The sequence below is a fragment of the Ambystoma mexicanum genome, chromosome 1p (genome assembly GCF_040938575.1).
Source record: "Ambystoma mexicanum isolate Mex_15411 chromosome 1p, UKY_AmexF1_1, whole genome shotgun sequence".
In the NCBI taxonomy this organism is placed as follows: domain Eukaryota; kingdom Metazoa; phylum Chordata; class Amphibia; order Caudata; family Ambystomatidae; genus Ambystoma; species Ambystoma mexicanum.
The window spans coordinates 993,606,533-993,628,786 of NC_090921.1; the positions used below are offsets into that span (position 1 = coordinate 993,606,533).

The 22,254-nt window shown below is 46.6% G+C and overlaps 1 protein-coding gene across 7 annotated transcripts in view; it reads right to left on the reverse strand.

Annotated features, from left to right (window-relative positions):
* The window catches only part of CNOT1 (CCR4-NOT transcription complex subunit 1), a 2,171,110-nt gene that overhangs the window by 2,016,803 nt on the left and 132,053 nt on the right, over positions 1–22,254 (reverse strand). For all 7 annotated transcript variants that reach the window (XM_069654650.1, XM_069654658.1, XM_069654642.1 and 4 more), the window contains one exon: positions 16,363–16,637. In XM_069654650.1, coding sequence (XP_069510751.1) covers positions 16,363–16,464 — 102 coding nt within the window. In that variant the 5' untranslated portion in view covers positions 16,465–16,637. The remainder of the gene's footprint in view (positions 1–16,362; positions 16,638–22,254) is intronic.

The window sequence follows — 22,254 nt, forward strand, 5'->3', positions numbered from 1 at the left end:
TCCCCTGCACCTTCTCCCTTCCCTCTCCCCTGCACTTGCAAGTTCAATGTCACTGGGCCTAGTAAGATAGTTTTGTCCTCCCTTTGTTTCCCTCCTTGCCTCATCGCACTCTGAAAGACTGGTGTATGGGCGATATATAAATAAAATATATCATATGGCTACATTTGTTTCATCCAACCTAAGGTACTGTGGTGCTCAGGGTAGAACTTGCCTCAAGCCGAATAATTGCTCCAGTGTGACAGAGTATGTTGCAAGGTGTTTGGGTGTGCACCCATACCTCTGACCCAGGCTTAACAGCTTGTGCTCCTTTAGGGAGTCCTTTGTAGAGTCCCTATAACTTGTGTGATCTTGCTTAAGTATTTTTTTGAAGTGACTAAAGTATCGAGGATCTTTGTCTTTTCTACTGCTACATAAGACTTCCACTCCTACACTGACTGATGAACTCTTGGATAGTTAGGGACAGGACTGCCAAAGCATTAGCCTTGAAAAGTTACTAGAAAGTAAATAACTGTTATAGTGTTGAATAGCCCTCCTTTTCCTTCTTACAGAAGGACTTTATTAATCTATTTGCACTTTAACAAATGTGGGTGTGTGGCACTACAAGTTATACGGTAGAACCGTCTCATTTTCTGTATCAGCTGATAACGCAGAGATACAAAAGAAAAAAGAAATAAAAAAAAAAGAAGGTGGCTCCAGCTTTCCCATTATTGCAGCCAACTTCTGGAATACCATGCCCCTGTGGAGCTTAGGACAGAATCATTTTGGTCATTCCGCAGAAGACTAAAAAACTGGCTCTTCAAGACATCAAAAATCACCCCTAGCTCACCTGAGCTCAATGCACCTTCCTAGCGCATGCATACAAAAAAACTCATAGGAATTTAAGAAAGTACCATACAAATGTAATTATCTCATCTATGCCTGAAACCTAACAGCAGGATCTGTAATGTGTAATGTGATCCTGCATGTACTAACACCAAGTTAAATGTTAGGACTTGGACCAAGATTAAAAAGTAACTGATGTAACCTTATTTTTAAGCACTAACCAGGTCATGGGCTAAGCCTGCAACGTAACAGATTTCTTAAGCTTTCAGATGCCAGAGGGTTAGGTGCGCTATATAAATGTAAATCAATAAATCCTAAACTCAAGCAAATACTATTGAAGTAGATAGATGAGAGATAAGATCGCCTAAATAAAGTTACTCACTTTAGTGGCTACCTTACTCCTAGGCCATAGTCCCCTTTCCTCCATACGTGTGGACATTCAGTCCTTCAAGAGGACCAGAGCACTTTTGCAAAAAAGCATAAAAGATGGTCCTAGTTTTCCGCGGGGTACTGCACATGGACATAACCCCACCCTCCTGAGTTCCGCCCCGCACATCGCCTTTCAGTCTTTCTATCGCCAGGTCTGGGACCATTTAAGCAACAGAGGAAACTTTAGAGGGGACAGCGGGCGGGCCTATGGAGGAGAGAGGACTAGGAGCAAGGTAGTCACTATGGTGAGTAACTATTATACTCATACGTCCCGTCCCCTATCCTCCCATAATTGGGGGAGATTCCCAAGCACACACCACAGTAATATTGGTGGGATGGAAAAACCACTTTATTAAAATAGGTTCTGAAGGACAGCCTGACCAAACTGGGCATCAGCCCTGGAGCTCAGGTCCAAACAAGGTTTACAAAAAGCTGATGGGGAGGCCCACTTAGCCGCCTTGGCGATAGTTTCCCAAGGAACATGATTTTGGAAGGCAACAGCAGCTGCTTTGCCCTGTACAAGATAAGCATGAATGCTTTTCGGGGGTTGAAGACCCTGGATGGCATAGGCTTCTGAAATACAGGATGCAATCCACCTGGATATAGTTTCCTTGGTAGCCAGTTTCCCTTTGGGTCTCCCAAAGTGACACAGTTGTGAGGAGCACCTAAGTTCACTTGTTCTGTTGAGATAAAACTTCAGAGCTCTTCTGACATCAAAGTTTTGTAATACTCTCGGCATCGGATGCCGGGTTTGGAAAGACGGGTAAGGAAATAAATTGGTTCAGATGAAAATCGGTAGCCAACTTAGACAGAAACTAGGAGTGCGGAGCACAACCTTGTGGAAGTGGAGGAACGGTTGTTCCACTGAAACAGCTTGAAGCTCGCTTACTCACCTTGCTGATGTAACCGCGATCAAAAAGGCGACCTTCCAAGAAAGAACGCCGTGAGGACCACATTCAAATCCCATTTGGGATGAGGAGTGCGTATAGCCGGGAACAGATCAAGACCCGCAAAATGCCTTTTAATGACTGGATTGGTCAAAGAAAAGGAAAAGCTGTCAGTTGACAGAAAGGCCGCAATGGCAGATAGACGAGTCCTGCAAGACAAGACATGAATGCCTGAGGCAGCAAGGTGAGACACAAAAGATAGAACAGTGTCAACCGTAGCATGTCTGGGGTTAAGCTATTTAGCCAAGCACCAGTGACAAGATTGAGCCATTTGCTCCTCTATTGAGCCCTTGTAGTAGGTTTCCTGGCTGCTTGAATGATATGACATGCATTACTTACCGTAAAAGCATTTCTGATGATTGTATCTGCTTAGATTCACATGCTGTGCATATGGTCCAACATCCAGTGGTAACCGCCGAGTATTGCAGCTTGTCTTTCGGGGGACCGAAAGGAGACGTCGGCATAGGCGTGTCTGAAACACTATCCCCATCGCGACGTGTGCAGTACCCAAAATCCCTCACGCGCCGAGGTCCCTCCGATTGTATTTTATCGGCCATAAGGGAGCCCAAGGCTATAATGAGTGAGTACACGAAGAGAGAAAGTAGTAAGAAGTCTATATGTTCCTTCCACCCCGAGCAGGGAGGCATGTGAATTTAAGCAGATACAATCATCAGAAATGCTTTTACGGTAAGTAATGCATGTCTTCTGATGCTTGTTAATCTGCTTATAATCACATGCTGTGCATAGACTAGCGAGCAGTACCCGGAGTTGGAGATGGGTTACGAGAAAGAACAGTAGAAAAAGAGGTCTTAGTACTGCTTGTCAAACCTGAGAATCAGACCTAGAAAGTCTAGGCAATAGTGTTTTGTAAAGGTGTGTACAGAACATCAGGTTGCCGCTTTGCAAATTGACTCTAGGGGAACATTTGCAATGAATGCTATGGATGCCCCAGTGCCTCGAGTAGAATGTGCTCTAGGTTTAAGGGCAGTTCTCCCTTTGCAAGAGTAACATAGTGTGAGGCATTTGACAATCCACCTTGCTATTGCCGATTTAGGTCCCCTTCTCTACCAGCTGCCACTGACACAAAGAATTGTTTAGTTTTCCTCAGTGGTTTAGTTCTATCCATGTAGAACAAGACTGCCCTGCGCACATCTAGGGTGTGAAGGCTTCTTTCGGCCATGTTAGTAGGTCTCTGGAAGAATGTGGGTAGTTCGATTGACTGGTTCACATGGAAATTCGAAATAAATTTTGGCGCAAATCTGGGATGTGTGCGCAGAACTACCTTATCTTTGTGGACTGTAACAAAGGGGTCCAAAACCAAGAGGGCCTGTAGTTCACTAACTCTTCTGATAGAAGTGATAGCTACTAGAAAGGCCGTCTTGTAGGTCAGGTCTTTCAGACTAGCTTTATGCATAGGCTCAAAAGGGGGTACCATGAGCCTAGTTAAAACCACATTTAGGTCCCACCCAGTGGCTGGGTAAGTGATGGGGGGGAATCAATTCTTTTAACCCCTTCCATAAAGGTTTTAATCACAGGTATTTTCCACCACAACACCTTCTGCTGTGACGTGGTGTAGGCTGACAACGCCGCTAGGTGAACCTTTAAGGAATTGAAGACTAACCCAGAGTCCAACAGATGGGTTAGATATAACACAATGTGTGAAGGCGAGCAATCGGTGGGATTGACGCCTTTGGAACTGAACCAGATGACAAATGTTTCCATTTGCTGGCATAGCAATAACGTGTTAGGCTTTCTTGCCTCCCTCAGTATATCCATGCATCTTTGAGGGAGTTGCACATGTCCAAACGCTATGACCTCAGGAGCCAGGCTGCTAAGTTCAGAGTTTGTGGGCATGGGTGCAGAGTCTCCCCCCTGTCCTGAGACAACATGTTGTACGGGCAGGGCAGCTTCACTGGTGGGGAGAGGGGCATTTCCATCAGGTGCACGAACCAAGGTTGGCGTGCCCACACGGGAGCCACCAGAATCATGGCGACGGGTCCTTGGTGCATCTTGTTCAGAATGGGAGTCCGGGGGGGGGGGGGGGGGGGGGTTAAGCGTAGACAAATTTCCCCAACCAAGTTATCCAGGGACCGTTCTTTTTGGATCGGTTCTGCGGGTACCTGGAGGCGTAATCTTGGCATTGGGCTGAGTAGTGAACAGTTCGATCTCTGGAAACCCCCATTCTGCGAAGACGTTGGATACAATGTCTTCGTGCAGTCGCCATTCGTACTCTTCTGGCAGAGGAAAATCTCTGCTGCGTTCGTCTGCCAGAAGATGGAGTTCCTGGATCATGTTGGGATATCAGGAACATCTTGTGTTTGAGAGCCCATATCCAGATGTTCTGGGACAGCTTGGATAGCCCTGGAGAGTGAGTGCCCCCCGGTTTGTTCAGGTAATACATTGCCGTTGTGCTGTCGGTTAAGACCAGCACCGTCTTCCCTTGCAGTTGCTCCTGAAAGGCTTTCAATGCTTTGAACACTGCTAGTAGCTCCAGTAGGTTTATATGGTTGGACACTACCTGAGGGGACCACACTCCGTGCGCCGTCTGTTGAAGCAGGTGAGCCCCCACCCCGGAAGAGACGAGTGTCGTGAGAGTGGCTTCCACTCCAGGGGTGGTGAAGGTTTTCCCCTTCAAGAGGTTCTCCCTCGACCACCACTGCAGAGAGAGAACGAGGGCTGGCGAGACAACTAACAGATCTTCCCATTGTCCGCTGGCCTGAGACCACTGGCTGTTGAGCCACTTTGCATGGGACGCATGCGCAGCCGCGCGTGGGGAACCAAGTATATGCATGACGCCATCATTCCTAGCAAACGCATAGCTTTGTGTACCGTCCACTCTCGACTGGCTACATACTGAGGAACCTGAGAGCATGTTCTGAACCCTCTCGCTGAAAGGGAAAACTAGACCGTCTTCCGTACGAATTAGAGCCCCCAGGAACTGTTTTACTTGGCTGGGGACGAAGCTGGATTTCTTTTCGTTGATAGAAAATCCCAAGCTGAACAGTAGGTCTGTTTTTTGGGTGTTCGAAAAACAAACGTCGAACGAGTCCCCCGTGATGAGCAAGTCGTCGAGGTAAGGGTAAACTGGAACTGAAAGTCTGCGCAGGTGTGCCGCTGCCAGGACCTTGGTAAACACCCTTGGTGCCGAGGCTATGCCGAAGGGGAGTAGCTTGAACTGGTAGTGTTTGTCCTGAATCACGAACCTTAGGAATTTTCTGTGCGCTGGCAGCATTGAAATATGAAAGTATGCATCTTTCATATCCAATGTTGTCATGAAGTCCCGCTGTTTTAGCAATGGGATCACCTCTTGCAGTGTTACCATGCGAAACTTCTGGGGCTTAATGAACTTGTTCGCTGGACGCATGGCGAGATCCTTTTCGGGTACAAGGAAGTACATTGAATAGATACCCTCGTTTACCTGAAGAATCCGGACGGCTTCTATGGCGTCCTTTCCCAGCAAAGCTTCCACCTCTTGGATCAGGATCTGCAGATGTTCCGGTGAAAGACGTCGATGTTTCGGCGGTCTGAACTGTGGAGGTCGGGTGAATTCCATGCAGTAACCGTGGGCGACCGTCTTTAAGACCCACTGGTCTGAAGTTATCCACTCCCATTCGTGAGGAAAGATGTTAATCGCCCCCCCCCCCCCCGACCGGGGAGACATGGGAGGGGACCTGGACTTGGTGGTCATTTCTGACCCGAAGTTGACAATCCTCTGGACTTGGAGCCTCTGCCTCTATTCTTTCCGCGCTTCTGACCCCTCTGGGCGGTAGTAAGTGGGGCTTGCAGCAGGTTGCCCGTGCGGAAATGGTTTTGAGCGGCGCAGGCTTGTCCTCAAAAGGGCCGCTGAGAATTACTGCCCCTCTGAAGAGGGTTTCTGGGAAATTTGGTGCAGCGACTTAATAGTCTCATGCTCCTTCTTGGCTGTCTCCAACGCATCGTCTACCACCTTCCCGAAGAGGTTGGTCTCTTTGATGGGTTTGATAATGGATGCCTGGGTCTCAGGCCTGAAGCCCGACATGCGCAGCCACGCGTGCCTCTTTGAGAGTACCCTGTGCGAGAGACCTGCCTGCTGTCTCTGCGGTGTCCAGGGTATTCTTTACCACATTCTGATTGGCAAGTTTGCCCTCCGAGACAATGGCGAGAAGCTTGGCTCTGGTTGGTTCCGGAACCTCTTGAAGGCCTTCCTGGAGTAGGTTCCATTGGGCGTCAACGTAGCTTGCTAGTAACGTCGTGTTATTGGCAATCCGGACGGTATAGGCCGCCGCCGTAACCCTTTTGTCCAAGGCATGCAACCTTTTGGACTCCTTGTCCGGGGGTGACTCCCGTGGCAAGGGAAACCCCTGCTCTCTTGCGAGTGTTGGTCACCACTAGCGAGTCTGGGATTGCGTGTCCTTTGATATAAAGCGGGTCGGTGGGGGAGGGTCAGAAAGTTTTTCGACCCTTAGGTTCACAGCCCTAGTCTGAGCGGGTGTGAGTAAGGAAGGGGCCAGCCGTCTCTTTAGAGCTCAAGAGAGGGATAGACTGGCTTGCCGGAGGCTTTTCATTAATAATGTCCTCCGCGAAATCTTGTTCGGGCAAGGCTTCAAGCGTGTCAATTTTAAAGAATTCCGCTGCTTTTTTCAACATGTTGTTGAGAGCCATTTGATCATCCACCGGGGAAGCTTGTCAAATCGGGGTGGATGGGGGAGAGTCGAGGCAAACAATAGAGTTGTGATTGTCCTGCTGGGTGTCCTCCCAGTTGTCCGTTGCCCCTTGATCTTCCCCATAGTTGTCCAGAAAAGAAGACGACATCTGTATAGATGTCTCTATACATGTCCATTTGGACATCTTCTTGATAGTCAACTTGGTGTTGGCCATCTAGGTGTTGGACATCTTGTGTTTGAGGGTTAGGGTCTAACCCGAACTTTTTTCAGCAGAGGTTGATCAGAAGCCCTGAAAAACTGCTCCAGCCGATCCATACACCCCTTGAATTGCTCCGTGGTCCATGACCCAAATGGACCTAGCTGAGAAGGACCTGTGTCTTCCGTCCTAAGGCGTTGAGGATCTCCTGAGGGTGCTTGAGAGGGGTACCTGGCTTTCTTCGTAAGAGTCTTCGGGATCGTCTTCCCAATCAGTGGAAAACTTTTCGGCAGATTGGCCCATAACTGTGGGCTGAACCGGTACTAGGCCCACCGCCGTAGCAATCCTATTGATTCCCTTACGGATAGTCACCGAATCTTTGGGAGACAACGCTTCCGATGATGTGTCAGCAGTGAAAGTCTTCCGCGGCTCCAGAAGGGCCAGTGGATGGCTTCTCGGGTAGAGGCCTACTCGTAGTTTTCGCGCCTATACAGACCTTGTAAACCTTGGAATCCATCGAAGTTTCTTGTTCTGAAACTTTGGCACGTGTAGTTTGGGGAGTAGCATCCTGGTTATCTTTCTTATGCCCAGTCATGCACTGCTGCGGATACAGGGAAGGCTTCGGATCAGACCGATCAGTGGGCGCTGCCAAAGTTTCCGGCGGATCCCGTTGGCGCTTTCGCCTTCTTCAACAAAGTCGTCAAGGAGGGCGCTTGGGTTGTGTGCTTTGTGCGGAGGAACAATCGGCAGATGCTGAAGTTCGAAAACCAGAAACTGGCTGGCCACCAGGGAGCTATGAGAAGGAGTGCAATTGGATGACTTGAGTTTGCAGAGTGATCGATGGATCAAGGGCAGTGGAGGAACAGCAGGAGCCTTCATGTCATGCCACAGAATTTTGAGAGTCTCCCAGAGGACACTCCAAGACCTTGTCTGGATGCATACAGAGGAAGTTTGTTTGTAAAGGTCGCAAAGAGTTCTACCTCTGGTGTGCCCCATTGGCGAAAAATGGTTGAAAATACATCCATGTTCAGTTCCCACTCGTAACTGGCTGAGTGAGTCTGCTGGCCCATTCCAAATCTGTATGGCTAGATCTACAAGGAGTGGTGACGTGGTGCCACCCTGCTCATTGGTGTAGAACAGAATCACAGAGTTGTCCGTAGGAACCCGGACTACCTTGTTCATGATGGCCAGTTGAAAAGCCTTGGGCACCAGAAAAACAGCAAGAAGATAATTGATATGAAACTGCTTGTCTTGAAGTGTCCGAAGGTCGAACACTTGGAGCTGGTCCAGTGTCGTGCCCCACACCAAAAAGGTAGGAGTCCGTTGTAACTCATTTCCGGGCAGGGCTCCTGGAAAGAGGCTCCCACTAAGATGTTGTCGGTCGAGGACCACCAATGTAGATCCGCTGTCGTGTAGGACAGAACTGGGATTATCTTGGAATCCCGGTCCGAAGCCTGAGACCAAGCGCGCCAAAGAGCTAGCTGTGTACACGTCATCTTCAGGACGTGCAAGAGGGAGGGCTAGCACGCAAGAAGCCATGAGGCCTTGAAGTCTCTGGAACCACCAAGCCGTCATATGCAAAGACTGAGGGAAGAGCTGGCAACGTGGCTGATAAATCGGTAATCCGGTCTGCCGTTAAGAACACCTTGGTACGGACTGTATTCCAACGGAATACCAGGAAGATCAGGTCGAGAGACCGTCATGCAAGATTTCTGCCAGTTCACTGACAGCCCAAGACGAAACTGGAGCCAGTTGCCCTTCTGAAGAGATGACCATTTGGCAGGGCGTGATCATCTCCAATTTGTATTGGGGAAGAGCACTGTTGCTGGGAAAGAATAGTGCGCAGGCCAGCACGGTTGGGTTTGGGCACTGAACAGATGGGAGTAGAAGCCCTCCCCGTGGGGAACAGGCTCCACCGCTCTGAGGTCTAGAAGTTTCTGTACCTCGGCTCTGAGGGAGGGCGACCCAATCTACTGAAAGGGAGGATTGAAAGGTGGTGTAGGGTGAGGGGCAAGCTAAAGCCCGCCAGAGTGATGGACAAAAACCACCCGTCTTCAGTGATGGTCTGCCGCGCCTCCAGATGAGACGAGATTCATCCTCCCACCAGAGTCTTGTGTGAACGACCAGTCACATTTCGATTGCTGTCGGCAGAGTTTACCTGTCCCTGGAGAGGAGGCTGATGGCAGAGAGAAAAACCAACCACCTTGCCGTTGCTGCTTAAGATGAGGCCTGCCAACCGAGGCTTCAGTACGGCGCGCACGCCTGAAAGCCCCTGAAACCAGAGACAGCATTTGGGATCCTGACCTCTGTGTATAAGGGACCTTAGCTGGAGCTTTCGCCAGGACCGATAAAGATAGTGGTTTGGGTACTCGCCTTAGTGAGCTCCTCGTCAGTAGAAGAATGGAACAATTCCTTGCTATCAAAAGGAAGGTCCAATACCTTGTCTTGCACTCGCTTTGAGAACTTTGTTGACCTCTCCGGTCAGCGGTAGCTCCATGCAACAAAGACCATCATGCCTCGAGGCAAGGAATCTACATTGTGTGCTGCAGCTTCTGGCAGATCCGGACCCAAAACTTTGGCATCCGACAAAATGGTTTTGAAATAGTCTAGCCTCTCCGCAGGAATACATTCCTGGAAATCGGCCAACTCTTTCCACAGCCACAGATTGGCTACTGCCAAGATGAGCTTTGTTGGCTTGGCGAAGCAGGAGCGCCAAATTGGCAACGACTTTCTTACCCAAGGTATCCAGAAGCTTATCCTCTTTAGAAAGGATTTGAGACTCAGAAGCCGGTTTTGTTGAGGGCGGATGCTGCCACCACAGTTGAGGAAGAGAGCGGGCATGCCGCTAAGCCCAGCTCCTCAGAGGCGTGAAGCTTGTATCGAGCAGCGATTCTCTTGAGGTGCAGCCCCGTGTGAGGTTTCACCCAGTCCTTATGGGTCTCAGCCAAGACGTCCTTCTGGAGGAACAGGCCGGTGCGCTCCCGACGCAACAGGTTAAAGGCTCCAGAAAGCACCCCTTCCTGTGAAGGGGGGCCTTGGGTACTGGATTATCAAGGAGAGCAATCATATTCAGCACCCGGACATGGAATGCTCCAACAGAGCAGGGCTGCTCATCGCCATCCTGATCTGTCCGAGGTTCATCCAACGAAGCAGAGGAAGGGGACTGGTCTGCCACACATACCGCCTCAGGTTTTAAAGTGGTATTTTGCTGCCAGTGTTTTCTCAATAGGCGACAGCTGAGGCAGAGGGAGATGTGGCAGGGGCCCACTAGGGAGCGGTGGAGGTATTGGCACCACCGGGACCTACGTAGGAACAGCCGGGATCACAGGTGGAACAGGAGGTTTAGGGAACACTCCCAAAAAGACGCTTGAAATATGCCTTCATGGGGGTCAGAGTGCATGACCGTCTGAAAGTTCCCGAAAAACTCATCTTCAGCAGAAGATTTTTGCACTGAAATAGGCAGAGGCTGCTCATGAGGGGCATACCCTCATGAGAGCAAGGAGGTTGGTTGCCAGGAAGGTCCACCACTGGTGGGATCCACATAGATTAGTGGAGCGGATGCAGGAAGGAGCGAGACTATCAGGCAGCAGTGTCCAAGCATGCCAGTCAAGAGAAGGGCAGAACAGTTTGTTATCCACAAAGCGTGGAAAACACTGCTCAGCCCCAAGAGACATGTTCCCAACAACAGACTGAATGTCAGTGTGAGGGACGTATCCAAAATGGCCGCTGTGGACCATGGCGGTTGCGCCGCCATTTTGTGGCACTTCTAGAACTGCGTCATATGCAAAGATGAGGCAAATGTCTCTTCAGGGGAGTCAGGGGACTCGAGTAAAACTTTAGCCTTTACGCAAGGATCTTTGGCCGAGCCGGTGCGGGGGGGGGGGCTCTCGGATGTTTACTGGACATCTTAGAACCTGTACCCAAATTAGCCTCCAAAGGAGGAACCTTGGCAAAGCCGGTACTGGAAGGCTTGCGGTCTGTGACCGCCCTCTTTGCCCACTCAACAGAACTGGTACCACCAAGACCCTGAGCATGGTACAGTTGAGGAACAATCCTCACGCAAGACCCTGGCAGAGGATCTCTCGGTTCGGTCCGTACAAACCTTAGCCTCACGAAGAGAAACCTCTGGTTGGAACCTGAGACAGATACCTCTTTTAATATGAGCCTCGAGTCGAGGCACGGGGTGAAAAGCTCCAGAAATGGAAACCTCAGGGCGTACCCCGGTATCAGTGTGGAAAGCTCTGGAAACAGATCTCTGGGCGAGCCCCGGTAACCAGACGCAGAAGAACTGGGTTGAACCTTAGCACCCGATCGGTGAACCTTGGCACAAGGTCCGGTTTTGACAGGTCTGCCAAGGAAACCCTCGGAGCACACTCCGGTACATCTATAAGGCTCCGTCGGCACCTCAGAGGAACTCCTGGTGACAGAGCTACTAGAGTCCCTCCTGGTCCTGACAACCCTGGAAAGGAGTCACCTGGCCAGGGTGCCCTAAGTAGTAAGGAACTTATCGGGAGTTTCTTCTTTTTGTCGATGAAAATCTGTAAATGGGGTGGAGGAATGCGTTGGAACACTTCCTCCGACCTAAGACAACGTTGGAGTGTCCGGGAGGGAGTCGCAATAGAAGCAGGAATCCCAGCGAAACAGCGTTTGCATGAAGAACAGGACACAAATCCCAAATGCTCCAGCATAGACAGAGGACTAGCTGACCGTGGAACTGGAGCAGGAAGGACAAAGGGAATACAAATAAAAATATTCCCGGTGACACTAGTGCATCCAGCCCCGACCACGTGGAGAAAAAGGACTTAAGGGCGATGTGCAGGGCAAAACTCAGGAGGGCGGGGTTACGGCCATGTGCATTCCCCGCGTCAAAATAGGACAACATTTTCAATTTTTATGCTTTTTTACAAAAGTGCTCCAGTCCCATCCCAAAGGAGGGAATGTCCCACAAGTATGGAGGAAAGGGGACAGGACAGAGGAGTAAGTATTTACTTACCTTTGTGTATATAAAAATAAAAATGTATTTATTATTATAACTGTGTGCAAGAGTTTGAGCTATTGTAATGACTGGGTTCATTGTACTTACCTACAGCTCACCTTATAAGACTAGCCTAGCTGCTTTGCCATTCTACCAGATCCTATGGTTAGTACAGACTTAAAGAGTTGAGGACCTGTATACCAAGGGATAGTTTTGTAGAGTCTTGCCTCCAGGTGGGCGGGGAGTGTTAGGGGAGTTTTCCTAAACATCTATACGACGTCACTCAAAAGACAGCTTCACTTGCCTCAACTACACAGATCTACAAATCTACAGAATTGCCGATCAACAAGAACAAAACGCTACTAGACCGTCTCAAAAAGCTACCAATGGATGAACCACCTCAAAACAGAAATCATGATTACACTCAACCACCAAAGAAGCAACCTGTATATCCCATTGCCAACAGCCCACCACCCACACCATCCAAATTTCTCAAACACTTTGGAATACTAATGGACGAGTTAACCCTAGAACTGCAAGTAAACGGGATCACTACAAAATGCTTCACATCTACACACCATCAAAATTATTCTAGAATTCCTCTCCTTCATGCACACAACACTGGCCAGAATTTCTCCTATGACCAGGATAAACTACGTACAGATAAGGGGTGCATCAGCCACTTTTACTGGCCCAACACTCCCAAAAAGAAAATTGGGGGACTAAAAAATAGAAATTTTGAAATGGGAAACGAACACATGACCTTGTGCTCCATATGTTTGGACCAGCAGTGCAACGCAATACCACAGGAAGAAAATTGCCACTACAGCCTGATCGGAAGACTAACGTCTGCCAATGTTTATGAATAACTAGGTTCAAAGAAATTACATAAACATTTCTGTTTCCCCAATTAAAATATTTTTACTTGCTTATAAAATACTCTAATTGGGAATTGGACTGGCAGTGTTACTCCCTAAAACAACAAGTTACTTCTTACCTGGTAACGTTCTTTCGATGGGATGTTCCTCCGACCTTTCATAAATCATCTCCAGCTTGCTGGCCTTGGAAAACATTTTCAGTAGAGAGCGCTGCGCGTCGACGTCCCTCGAGCCGATGTCCCTCGACAGCCTCTGTATCGGCGCCGACATCATCATGCGTATAAATAGACTCGGGCAGCGTCCGTTGCTCAGTTCCGTTTTGACGTAACAGTTGTTTTACATTCATTGGTTATTGAACAAGTGAAATGGTCAAAAAGGCCACAAAAGGATCCAGTGCTAATGCTAAAATTATCAGGGTTGTAACACAGGCGTTCAACTGTTGAATTGCGGGTACCTTGACCTGGTTACCCACAAAGACAATTAGGTAAGAAGGTTAAACAGTGAATTGCGCCAAGTTACAAAGATTACACCAAAGTGATTTGGTATGGTATTTTGAGATTTAATACAGGACAGCCTGACACGTGTTTCGAACAAAAGCTCTTCCTCTGAGGCTGTACATACATAATTAGACAGTTAAATTGAGAATTACAGTATAGTTATACAGAATATTTACGAAATGCCAGTCCAAACCATAAGAACCATCAGAGGACGGTTTGAAAACCCAATGTATAGGCAGTCGAATGATTAAAGGGAGAGCGCAAGAGCGTTATCCCATGTTAATTTAAAGCATGCTGAAACGCGGACCATACGAAAGTTCAGTGCCCACTGAAGAGATCTCATTCTCTGACGAGCCTCTGGCACAAGGAAGATGCAGGATGCATGAGGCCTAGCAACCTCAAAAAGTCGAAGGCTGGGAGACGTTGGGCATTTTGAAACTTGGTGACCATTTGCAGAATATCTTGAGCCCTCACCTCTGGTGGCGAGGCTTTTCCCAGGGAAGTGTCCAGGACCGCTCCAATGAACTGGAGTCTGATGGTATCATCTGTGACTTCTTTAAATTGAGGGAGAAGCCCAGTTTGTGAAGGAAGTGGCAGACATAATCTAGCTGAATCTGAGCTTGTTCCGGAGATACAGCTCTGATCAGCCAATTGTCCAAGTAGGGGTAGACGTGAATCCCTTCCCTCCCTTAGACTTGCAGCCACTACCGACATTAGCTTGGTGAAGACCCTCGGGCGGAGGTCAGCCCAAATGGCAGAAGTCGAAATTGATAATGAGAGCCGCCAATTGCGAACCTCAGGCATTTCCTGTGTTTGAGATGGATTGGCACATGGAAATAAGCATCCTGGAGGTCCAGCGATACCAGCCAGTCCCGGAGTTGGAAGGCCTGAAGGATCTGAGAGAGAGTTACCATCTTGAACTTGTCCTTCTTGAGGATCTTGTTCAATTCTCAGAAGTCCAAGATAAGTCTCAGTCCTCCATCTTTCTTCAGTATGAGAAAGTAAGAGAGAACGGGGGGTTACCAGCCCTTGTTCCTCTCCGCTACAGGTACCGGTTCTATGGCACCTCTGTCTAGCAGGTCTACAATTTCCTGCAAAAGGAGCAGAACTGGAACTTTCAGAGAGCTGTTCCCCAGTGGATGACTGAGGGATGCGTAGAAAAGGCAGGCAGTAACCTTGGGCAACTGTCTCCAATGCCCAAGCATCTGACTTAATAGCCTGCCATTCCGTCAGTTATTGAGTTAACCTGCCCCCGACTGGTGTCTTGTGAGGAGAGTCCTCAGAGCGGTTTGGAGGCGGCTGATGCAGATGCCGAGGGTAAAGAGGCACCCGCTGCGGCTTTTGTATTTTTAACCCGTCCACCTCGGGTGAATTTTTTGACCCCTTTGAACCGGCTGTCCTCTGTCTCTTCCGAATGCGGAATAGAAGCGAAAGGACTTACCTCTCCAAGAGGTTCCTGAGGGGCGATATGGTGTCTGACGGATTGCTGCTCCCAGGGACTTTTCTGCTGCCTTTGATGTTTGAAGCTTTTCTAAACGGTCATCCGCCTTCTTACCAAACAAGGAAGCCTCTAAATGAGGTGACAACTGTATGTCTGGTCGACTGGTTTCAATGATGTCTTTCGTGTATCATATTCTCCAGGACCCATTATTTCTACCAAGATTGGTACACCACAAGAGGCTCACCCTACCAAAGGGAGACTGATGAGCGGCGAGACTAACCATTATCTTAGGCGCTTTGAATTGACTATTTGAAAGTGTCAACACTGTTGAAATTGACCGTGCCTCTCCTCCGCACACACCAGACGGACAGAACATGTCGCAATTTCGCCCCTGTGGGGCTTGCAGATTGGGTCCAAGGAAGAAATAATGGGTCCTGAAGAATATGATACACGAAAGACATCATTGAAACCGGTCGACCAGACATACAGATGTCACCTCATTTAGAGTGACACGTGGACTATATATTTTTAGAAAGAATTGTTCAAAGTAATGTTACTGAATTTGCGTTTTCTATTATAGATATGTCATGCACTCTCGCACAGTTGAACTGTCTATGCACTGTAAAGAAAGTTTAGTATTGAGTGCATGTTGTGACGAGAGTCTCTTGCGACACTTATACTCTTGAAAAATGTTTCAGAAATTACTCCTGGGTTAACCAGACACCTCACGGAGGGCAATTAAATTGTCAGATTACCTGACGTCGAGTCCCACGTGACCTGCCTGTTTGACCCAAGGGTGCAGTCAGGAAATGGTTTTCCCGCAACTGCTTTGATGTTAACCTGTTTGGGCTAACTACCCATAGTTGTATGAAATGTGTGTACAAAATGTACTGTGGGAACTTTTCGTGGAAACAATCCCACTGCAAATTGATATAGGGCGAGTATAGTCCCCATGTATTCCCCGCCTGTAGTCGGTGCATCAGCGCTCTCCAGGGTTGGGAACATCATGCAGGGCTAGAATAGTGTGTCCCTTGTAGGGAAAGGGTTAGGGCTGCATTAATGGCACAATAAAGCAACTAGCTCTAGTGAAGCTTCTGTTCCTTATTCTGTTTTGTGTTATAGTATTATTGATAACAGAAAGGACACATACCCGTTGTTAGAGGTAATGTGCATTTGAATAAAATCCCTGTGTGTTAGTTGATCATAGGGGTTTCTATAACACCTTGTAACGGATGCCAGATGGCAGGCCGGAGGGCGCAGAGGATTGGGGGGAAAAAACCTCACAGCTAAATACAGGACCTACTTAAGTAATCTTGTGCCATGCAGATTCAGAGGCCATAATTACCAAAACAATTTAATACAAGCTGAATCAAAAAGCAAAAAAAGACATGCCATTCCCTAAGGCTTGCACAAGAGGCTAGAACGGGATTCAGACAAGAAAACCACCGCACTTCAGAAGGTATTCCTGACATCTGCCAAAGCCCACCTACACCCAAACATCCAATTTCCAGCAACCTCCAAAAGGCGTACTCACATGCTGTATCTCTTGCTGGCTTGCTCTGTAGTTTTTCTTGGTTAAATTGTCCACCAGGTAGCTGATTTGAGACAAGGCCAGCGAGAGCGAGTCAAGATTCATTGCTGGTTGGGGCGGAAGCAGGCGGCCGGGCCCGGCGCAAAATCACCATTATTCCCCTTTAGTCACCTCAGAGATAGGTTAATGTTTTCTGTTTGAAGTTCTCATGTATCCAGATTTCTGTTCTCAGTTTCTGTAATTTCCCAGATGTTCTATGCTGTTCAGAAACATGGCACCTGAAAGTACAAAAGCAGCATTTACATAAAAATCAACCATGTTCGCTCAGACTTGACTGTTCGGCTACCTACAGTGTTGAAGTGTTGCACTTCAAATGAAATGAGAACCATTCTGAGAAAAAAAGAAAATAGCGTTTCATCTAGGATTGTATTAAAGATAAACATTAAGATTGCAAAAATCTAATGCATACAAATTATACATGAAGGCTATCCAATAGGAAAATAAAGGAAAAATGGCTTCATGCAATTACAGGTTTTAAATTTATATAATGTAACATAATGTGGTCATGGGTAATGAGTTGATTAGGAAACATCTACCAGGAATATACAGTTGCAATTGATTATATAAAAAGGTGCAGACTTTTCTTGAATAGGTATAAACCAGACACCCGTTATGCCCAAGGACATTGGAGTGCTTCACAAAGCATAAAAAAGGTGTGTGTGCAAGGTTGATCACACAAACAAAACTAGAAATAGACTCGATTTACAAAGAAAAGAGAGAAAGGCCAGCTAGGGAGACCGATCGAAAGGAAAAGGGGTGCAGGTCAGGAAAGTCAAGAGCCATCTGCCGACTAGGTGAAAAGTGCAGTGTCTTCAGTTCTTACCTCATATGCAGTAGAGCAAGAGCCAATCTGATGTGCAGTTAAACAATCATTTATAGGCTACACCAATGGGGGATCAATCATCCTTAACACAGCCCACCAAATTTCTAAAGAGCAGCAGAGGGACAGTTTACAAAGATCAGAAAGCCACATCTCTAAGTGGTTAGTACACAGCCTTCATTTGCTTGTCAAAGAATTCTCCCCCAGCCCATAGCACATAGCACATATACTAAATCATGCCAGCAACTATACACCACAAATTGAGCTTCCACATCATACAAACTTTAACTGACAATTGTATACAATCAATTTTCCTTTAAATGGTCTTCTAGGAGTTTCTAAAGTGTCTTTATACAAATCACCAAAGTTAATGTCACATTGGGAGTTTTGCATGGCACCAATAGCGCTGGGGAGCCAAACGTAGCTCCTGGTAGCTTTTGGTGTTAAGCAAACCATGCTCTCCTGGGCTACAAGTAGCAGGAACCAAATAAATACCAGCAATTTCGAGCCCTGCAGGTTACATGACAATTAAATGGACTTGCAATTAACTAATCATTTCATTACTACTGGATTGAACGTTTTCCTCAATACCTGTCAAAGGGATCTTCCAACATGCAAGTCAGTGGCGACTGGTGCTAATTTTATTTGAGGGTTGTCAAAATTTCCAACAGTTACAGCAGAGCGACAAAGTGCATCGAAGGAGCCCGCACCGACCAAGCGAGGTTCAGGGGGTGGAAAAAGGTCCATGCTGGCTGAAAATGTTGCCAGTATACAAACACCAATCCTGTTGGCTTTGCCTATTAAAGAGGTCATGCTACATAGTAAGAAAACAGGTTGATGCTAATGGAAAAAAAAAGGTTAGATCACGATTGGATCCCAACGATAGAAAATTTCCATTCATATAGCTCACCGAGTCACTTGACACAAGCATAAGAAACGAGGATCCCTCTCAAATATTCTACTTTTCTCCAAATCTGTACCATTGTGGTTTGCTGCTGAGGTTACGTTGGAATATCCTACAGACTAATGATATTCTCTTAAGACCTCAAATAACTCTTAAGGAAAGCGATTGTAGGTTCTGTCATTCAGAACCTGAATCTGCTAAACACTTTATACTGGATTGTGTCCAGCTGTAAGTACTAAGAAACGTCTTTCTAGGAACATTTAAGGATTTCTAGGTCTGATATTCTACGGATAGTGTGGAAATTTTCTAAACATACAAAATACATGGGAAGGTTTGGCCCCATCAGGATTCCTTAAGTTTGCTTGTTTGTTTTAAGGCATCAAAGTGATCTGAGTGCAAATGGGTTTTTTCCTTCTAGGTTAGTCTTGATTAATTTTTTTTTTTTTAGGTTTGTTTGGTACATTTTGGTATCGCTATTTTCTGAGGTACATATTTAAAATTAACTGCACCAATGTCGATGTATGTATGAACTATAGATTTCTTCTCTGTAGGCAAACTGTTTCCTTTGTCTTTTTTTGGATCATTTGCCCTTTATTCTTGTTACATTAAAGAGGTACATAGTATAATGTATTTTCCATGTTCTCTTTTCAAGTTGTACATAGCAATGCGTTTTAATTAGACTTGTAAGGAGAAAGAAAAAGGGATTGTATTTGTATACTTAGTAAAGGCTTGATTAAACCAAATACAATTAAAAAAGGGTCCAAATTTACTGCACAATATAGGCCAATCTAGATTTAAAAAAAAAAGAAACAGGCTTTATCCTCCATCTGCCATGCCACACCAACTGCTATATTGGCTGCACTAAAATGCCAGTCTGGCCACATAACACTTCCCATGCTTTCTTTAGCATAGATGACTAGCAAAAAAAGCGTCATGCTTCTGTAGCAAAAAGCTAGACTAGCAACCCCAAAATGCCACAATTAATTTTTGTAACTGCATTTTTTTACTGGGCATCCATCATAGATGCCAAGTAAAAATGCTATTTATTGTGCTATGCTGCAACCTGCTCCCCAACCCTGCACAAATACGCATGCACAACCAATCCTACAACATTCACTCCTATATCAGATAAGTATAGAAGAGTGGCTTTTACAGCATGCTTCCGCACTACAAGCGATTAGATTAATAAATAATTTAAAGTAGTTGTCTCCATTTCAGAAATTAGGTACAAGCTGGTTTCGATTTCCCTCAGAGCTCGTGCTCAATGGAATTCCTTACTGCTAATCATGAACTATAATCCCACCGTTGAATTCCATGTATGAAAATGTGCACACCACCATGCTGCCAGCAGTAAACAGAAAACAAATTGGCTTGTTGAGGATTGCAATCAGAGCCAATCTGAATCATCTGTTACCAAGGAGGACTTTATCCTCAATCCAGCAAGAATTAAATAGATTGTGGGACTTTGACTGGGTGTCCGCCAAGTCCTAGTTGGGCAAATGATTTGGCCTGTACAGAGAAAAAAGTGCAACCTTCAATTTGATCCAAGTAAGTTCCCCATTGTTGGGTTTAGAATTTACATATTCTGCCAGTAGGAGAAATCATTGGTATTTGGAAAGTGGGGAAAATGCAAAAAGTAGTCAGTCACTTTGTAGCCACTGCAAGTCAAGAACCAAAGAAACCCTGAAACCTATATTCTGGGAATGTAGGTCACATAAGACTTTTTATAGGATGATGGCTCCTGTAACTGACTTGTGGCATAGAGTGCAGGTGGGGAATCAGTTGCCGTTGACCATAGCAGCCTTGTGTAATGATAACATTTTAGCATTGATATTGTATTCCCAACGCACTCGTACACAAGTGTTTCAGAGCGCGACAAGGCAGGGGAGAACAAAACGACGATCGTACTAGGCCCAGTGATCATTACCAATGAAGTGGAACGTGTAAATGGGCCCTGCTGCAGCCGCTCCATCACAGGTGAGTGCCCCTTCCAAAATACTTTCTGGCTCATCTCATCTCCCTACTTTCTTCACTTCTGTGCCCAGACTACGCTAGCCCAGACTACGCTACTTCCTTCCATTTGTCCCTGCAATCACGTCCCAGCCTTTACTCCCTCCTCCAAGTCGTAGATGCACTCTTACACAGAGGACCCCGGCAGTCTTGCCCTGGGAGCTCCGCACCGAGCAGCTCCATCAAATGTTTGCCAGTGTTCGACCGGGCGTCTGCTACAGACAGCCTACAGCAGCTGATAAGGACAGTGTGGGCGGTGAGTACAGCCATTACTGTACTCCAGAAAACCCCACTCATTACCACATGCCTACATACTTTTAACACAATTGTGCAAGCCAGCCATACTCTGATTTTGGCCCACCTGCGCCAATAATTTTGCGTTTAGCCAAATTGTATGGGAAGGGCAACTTCTCCACTTCCTAATTTATTTTAATTCTTCAGTGCGCTACACGCCTGGAGGCCTCAGAGCAAATAAAACAAAGGGATTGGGGGATAAAACGTACCAGGCCTAGTAAAGAAAAAGGAAGAGGTCTAATCAGCAGAATATAAAATCTGTTTTAATGGCCTTTCTAAAGGCCGGAAGTGAAGATGCTAGTTTACAAGCAAGGACTGTATTTAATGCCTGGAGAGTACACACTTCAAAGCACATACCTTCATAATGACAGATTTTCTATGTAAAGGTCCGACCGTGCACACACCAGAATAGAGCACTGGGCAAATGTATGATTAACGGTTTTGTACACAAACCAAGTTCCTGTAGAAACAGAAGGGTCTTCCATACCCATACGTATAGTTATAGGTGTATATACTCACTCATGACAACTGTCAGAGGGGTTACCACCCATGTACTCACATGGTGGGGGAGGGGGGCAAAGAAATGTTCTAAAGCCATGCCCAAAGTTCAACCCTACTATAGGAAGGTAATTTCAGACAATATACGGAAAAATAAAGCAAGGGTCGCTGAATGGATGGCAGAATTAGAAACCAAGCGTTTAGGTACTGTAATTTTATTCCTTAAAGCAAGATTTGTTTGAAATACCAGGAAAGCTACATTTATAGTTTTAAGGGAACCTACTTTATAAGTAAGCCTTATGGCTTGGGTTGTCAGACTCCCATTGTTGGATGGGCTGCCAGTAATGGACCATTAAGACACGTGGTCCTGTCCCAAACTAGATGGAAACTGGAATATTGTCAAATTCTAACAGGAATGCGTTTGTAAGGAACATCCCATCCCCGCAATTTTGGTTTGGGTATGTAGCCCTCTATTAAACATTAATCTGTAGTGGGGATTCAGAAGGAGTTTTTGGCTCGAGAAACAAGTCCTACTTTTATTTCATGGTCTTCAGCCCATTCATTTCACTTCCTGGGAGGCTGCACAGCAAGGCAGTCTTTATAAAATTAATATGAAGTGGCAAGTCAGACTCTGAAGCAGAGGAGTATGCCCCTACTAATAGGGGCTCCATGAGAAATGTGATTGAGCGGGTGGAAAAGCGATTGAGCAGGAGTCCCTGGGCTTATAATTAGTGATTTGGTAGATGCCATGTATTGGTGGAAACTTTCCCGCTTCTGCTGCAACTATACAATTGTAAACTATGGCGCTGATTAAACTGTGAAGTGCACTTAAGTACTATAAACGTAACTAACAAAGCTAGATTGTATCAATCCAATAGTAGGTGAGCAGATGGCCTCCCCTCGAGTACAGTGATGCAAAAGCCGCTTCTTGTAGTCCAAGATTGGCAGTACCGCATTGTAACAAACAACCAAACTTGCTCCCTCACAGGATGGGACAAGTCAAGCTCTCATGTATTGTGTGCAACAGTGCGTGTGGTGTCGCATACTGTACGATTTCAATCAGTGTGAGCCAGAAGAAGGGGGGCGGGGGCTTGATGCATTGCTACTACTCGTGATGCTCCTAAAGTCAATAACATTCTCCAACCGAGTGCCTTAAAGCTTTGAAGTTGTTTTTTCACAGCTCTATTTTCCTTAAATACAAGGAAGACTCCACACAAGGAACTTCCACACTTCATGCAAGGTCACATTTAAGGCACTTTTACAGACCGTGCCTAAACAGTAATGCTTCAAAAACATTTTACCCTTCCAT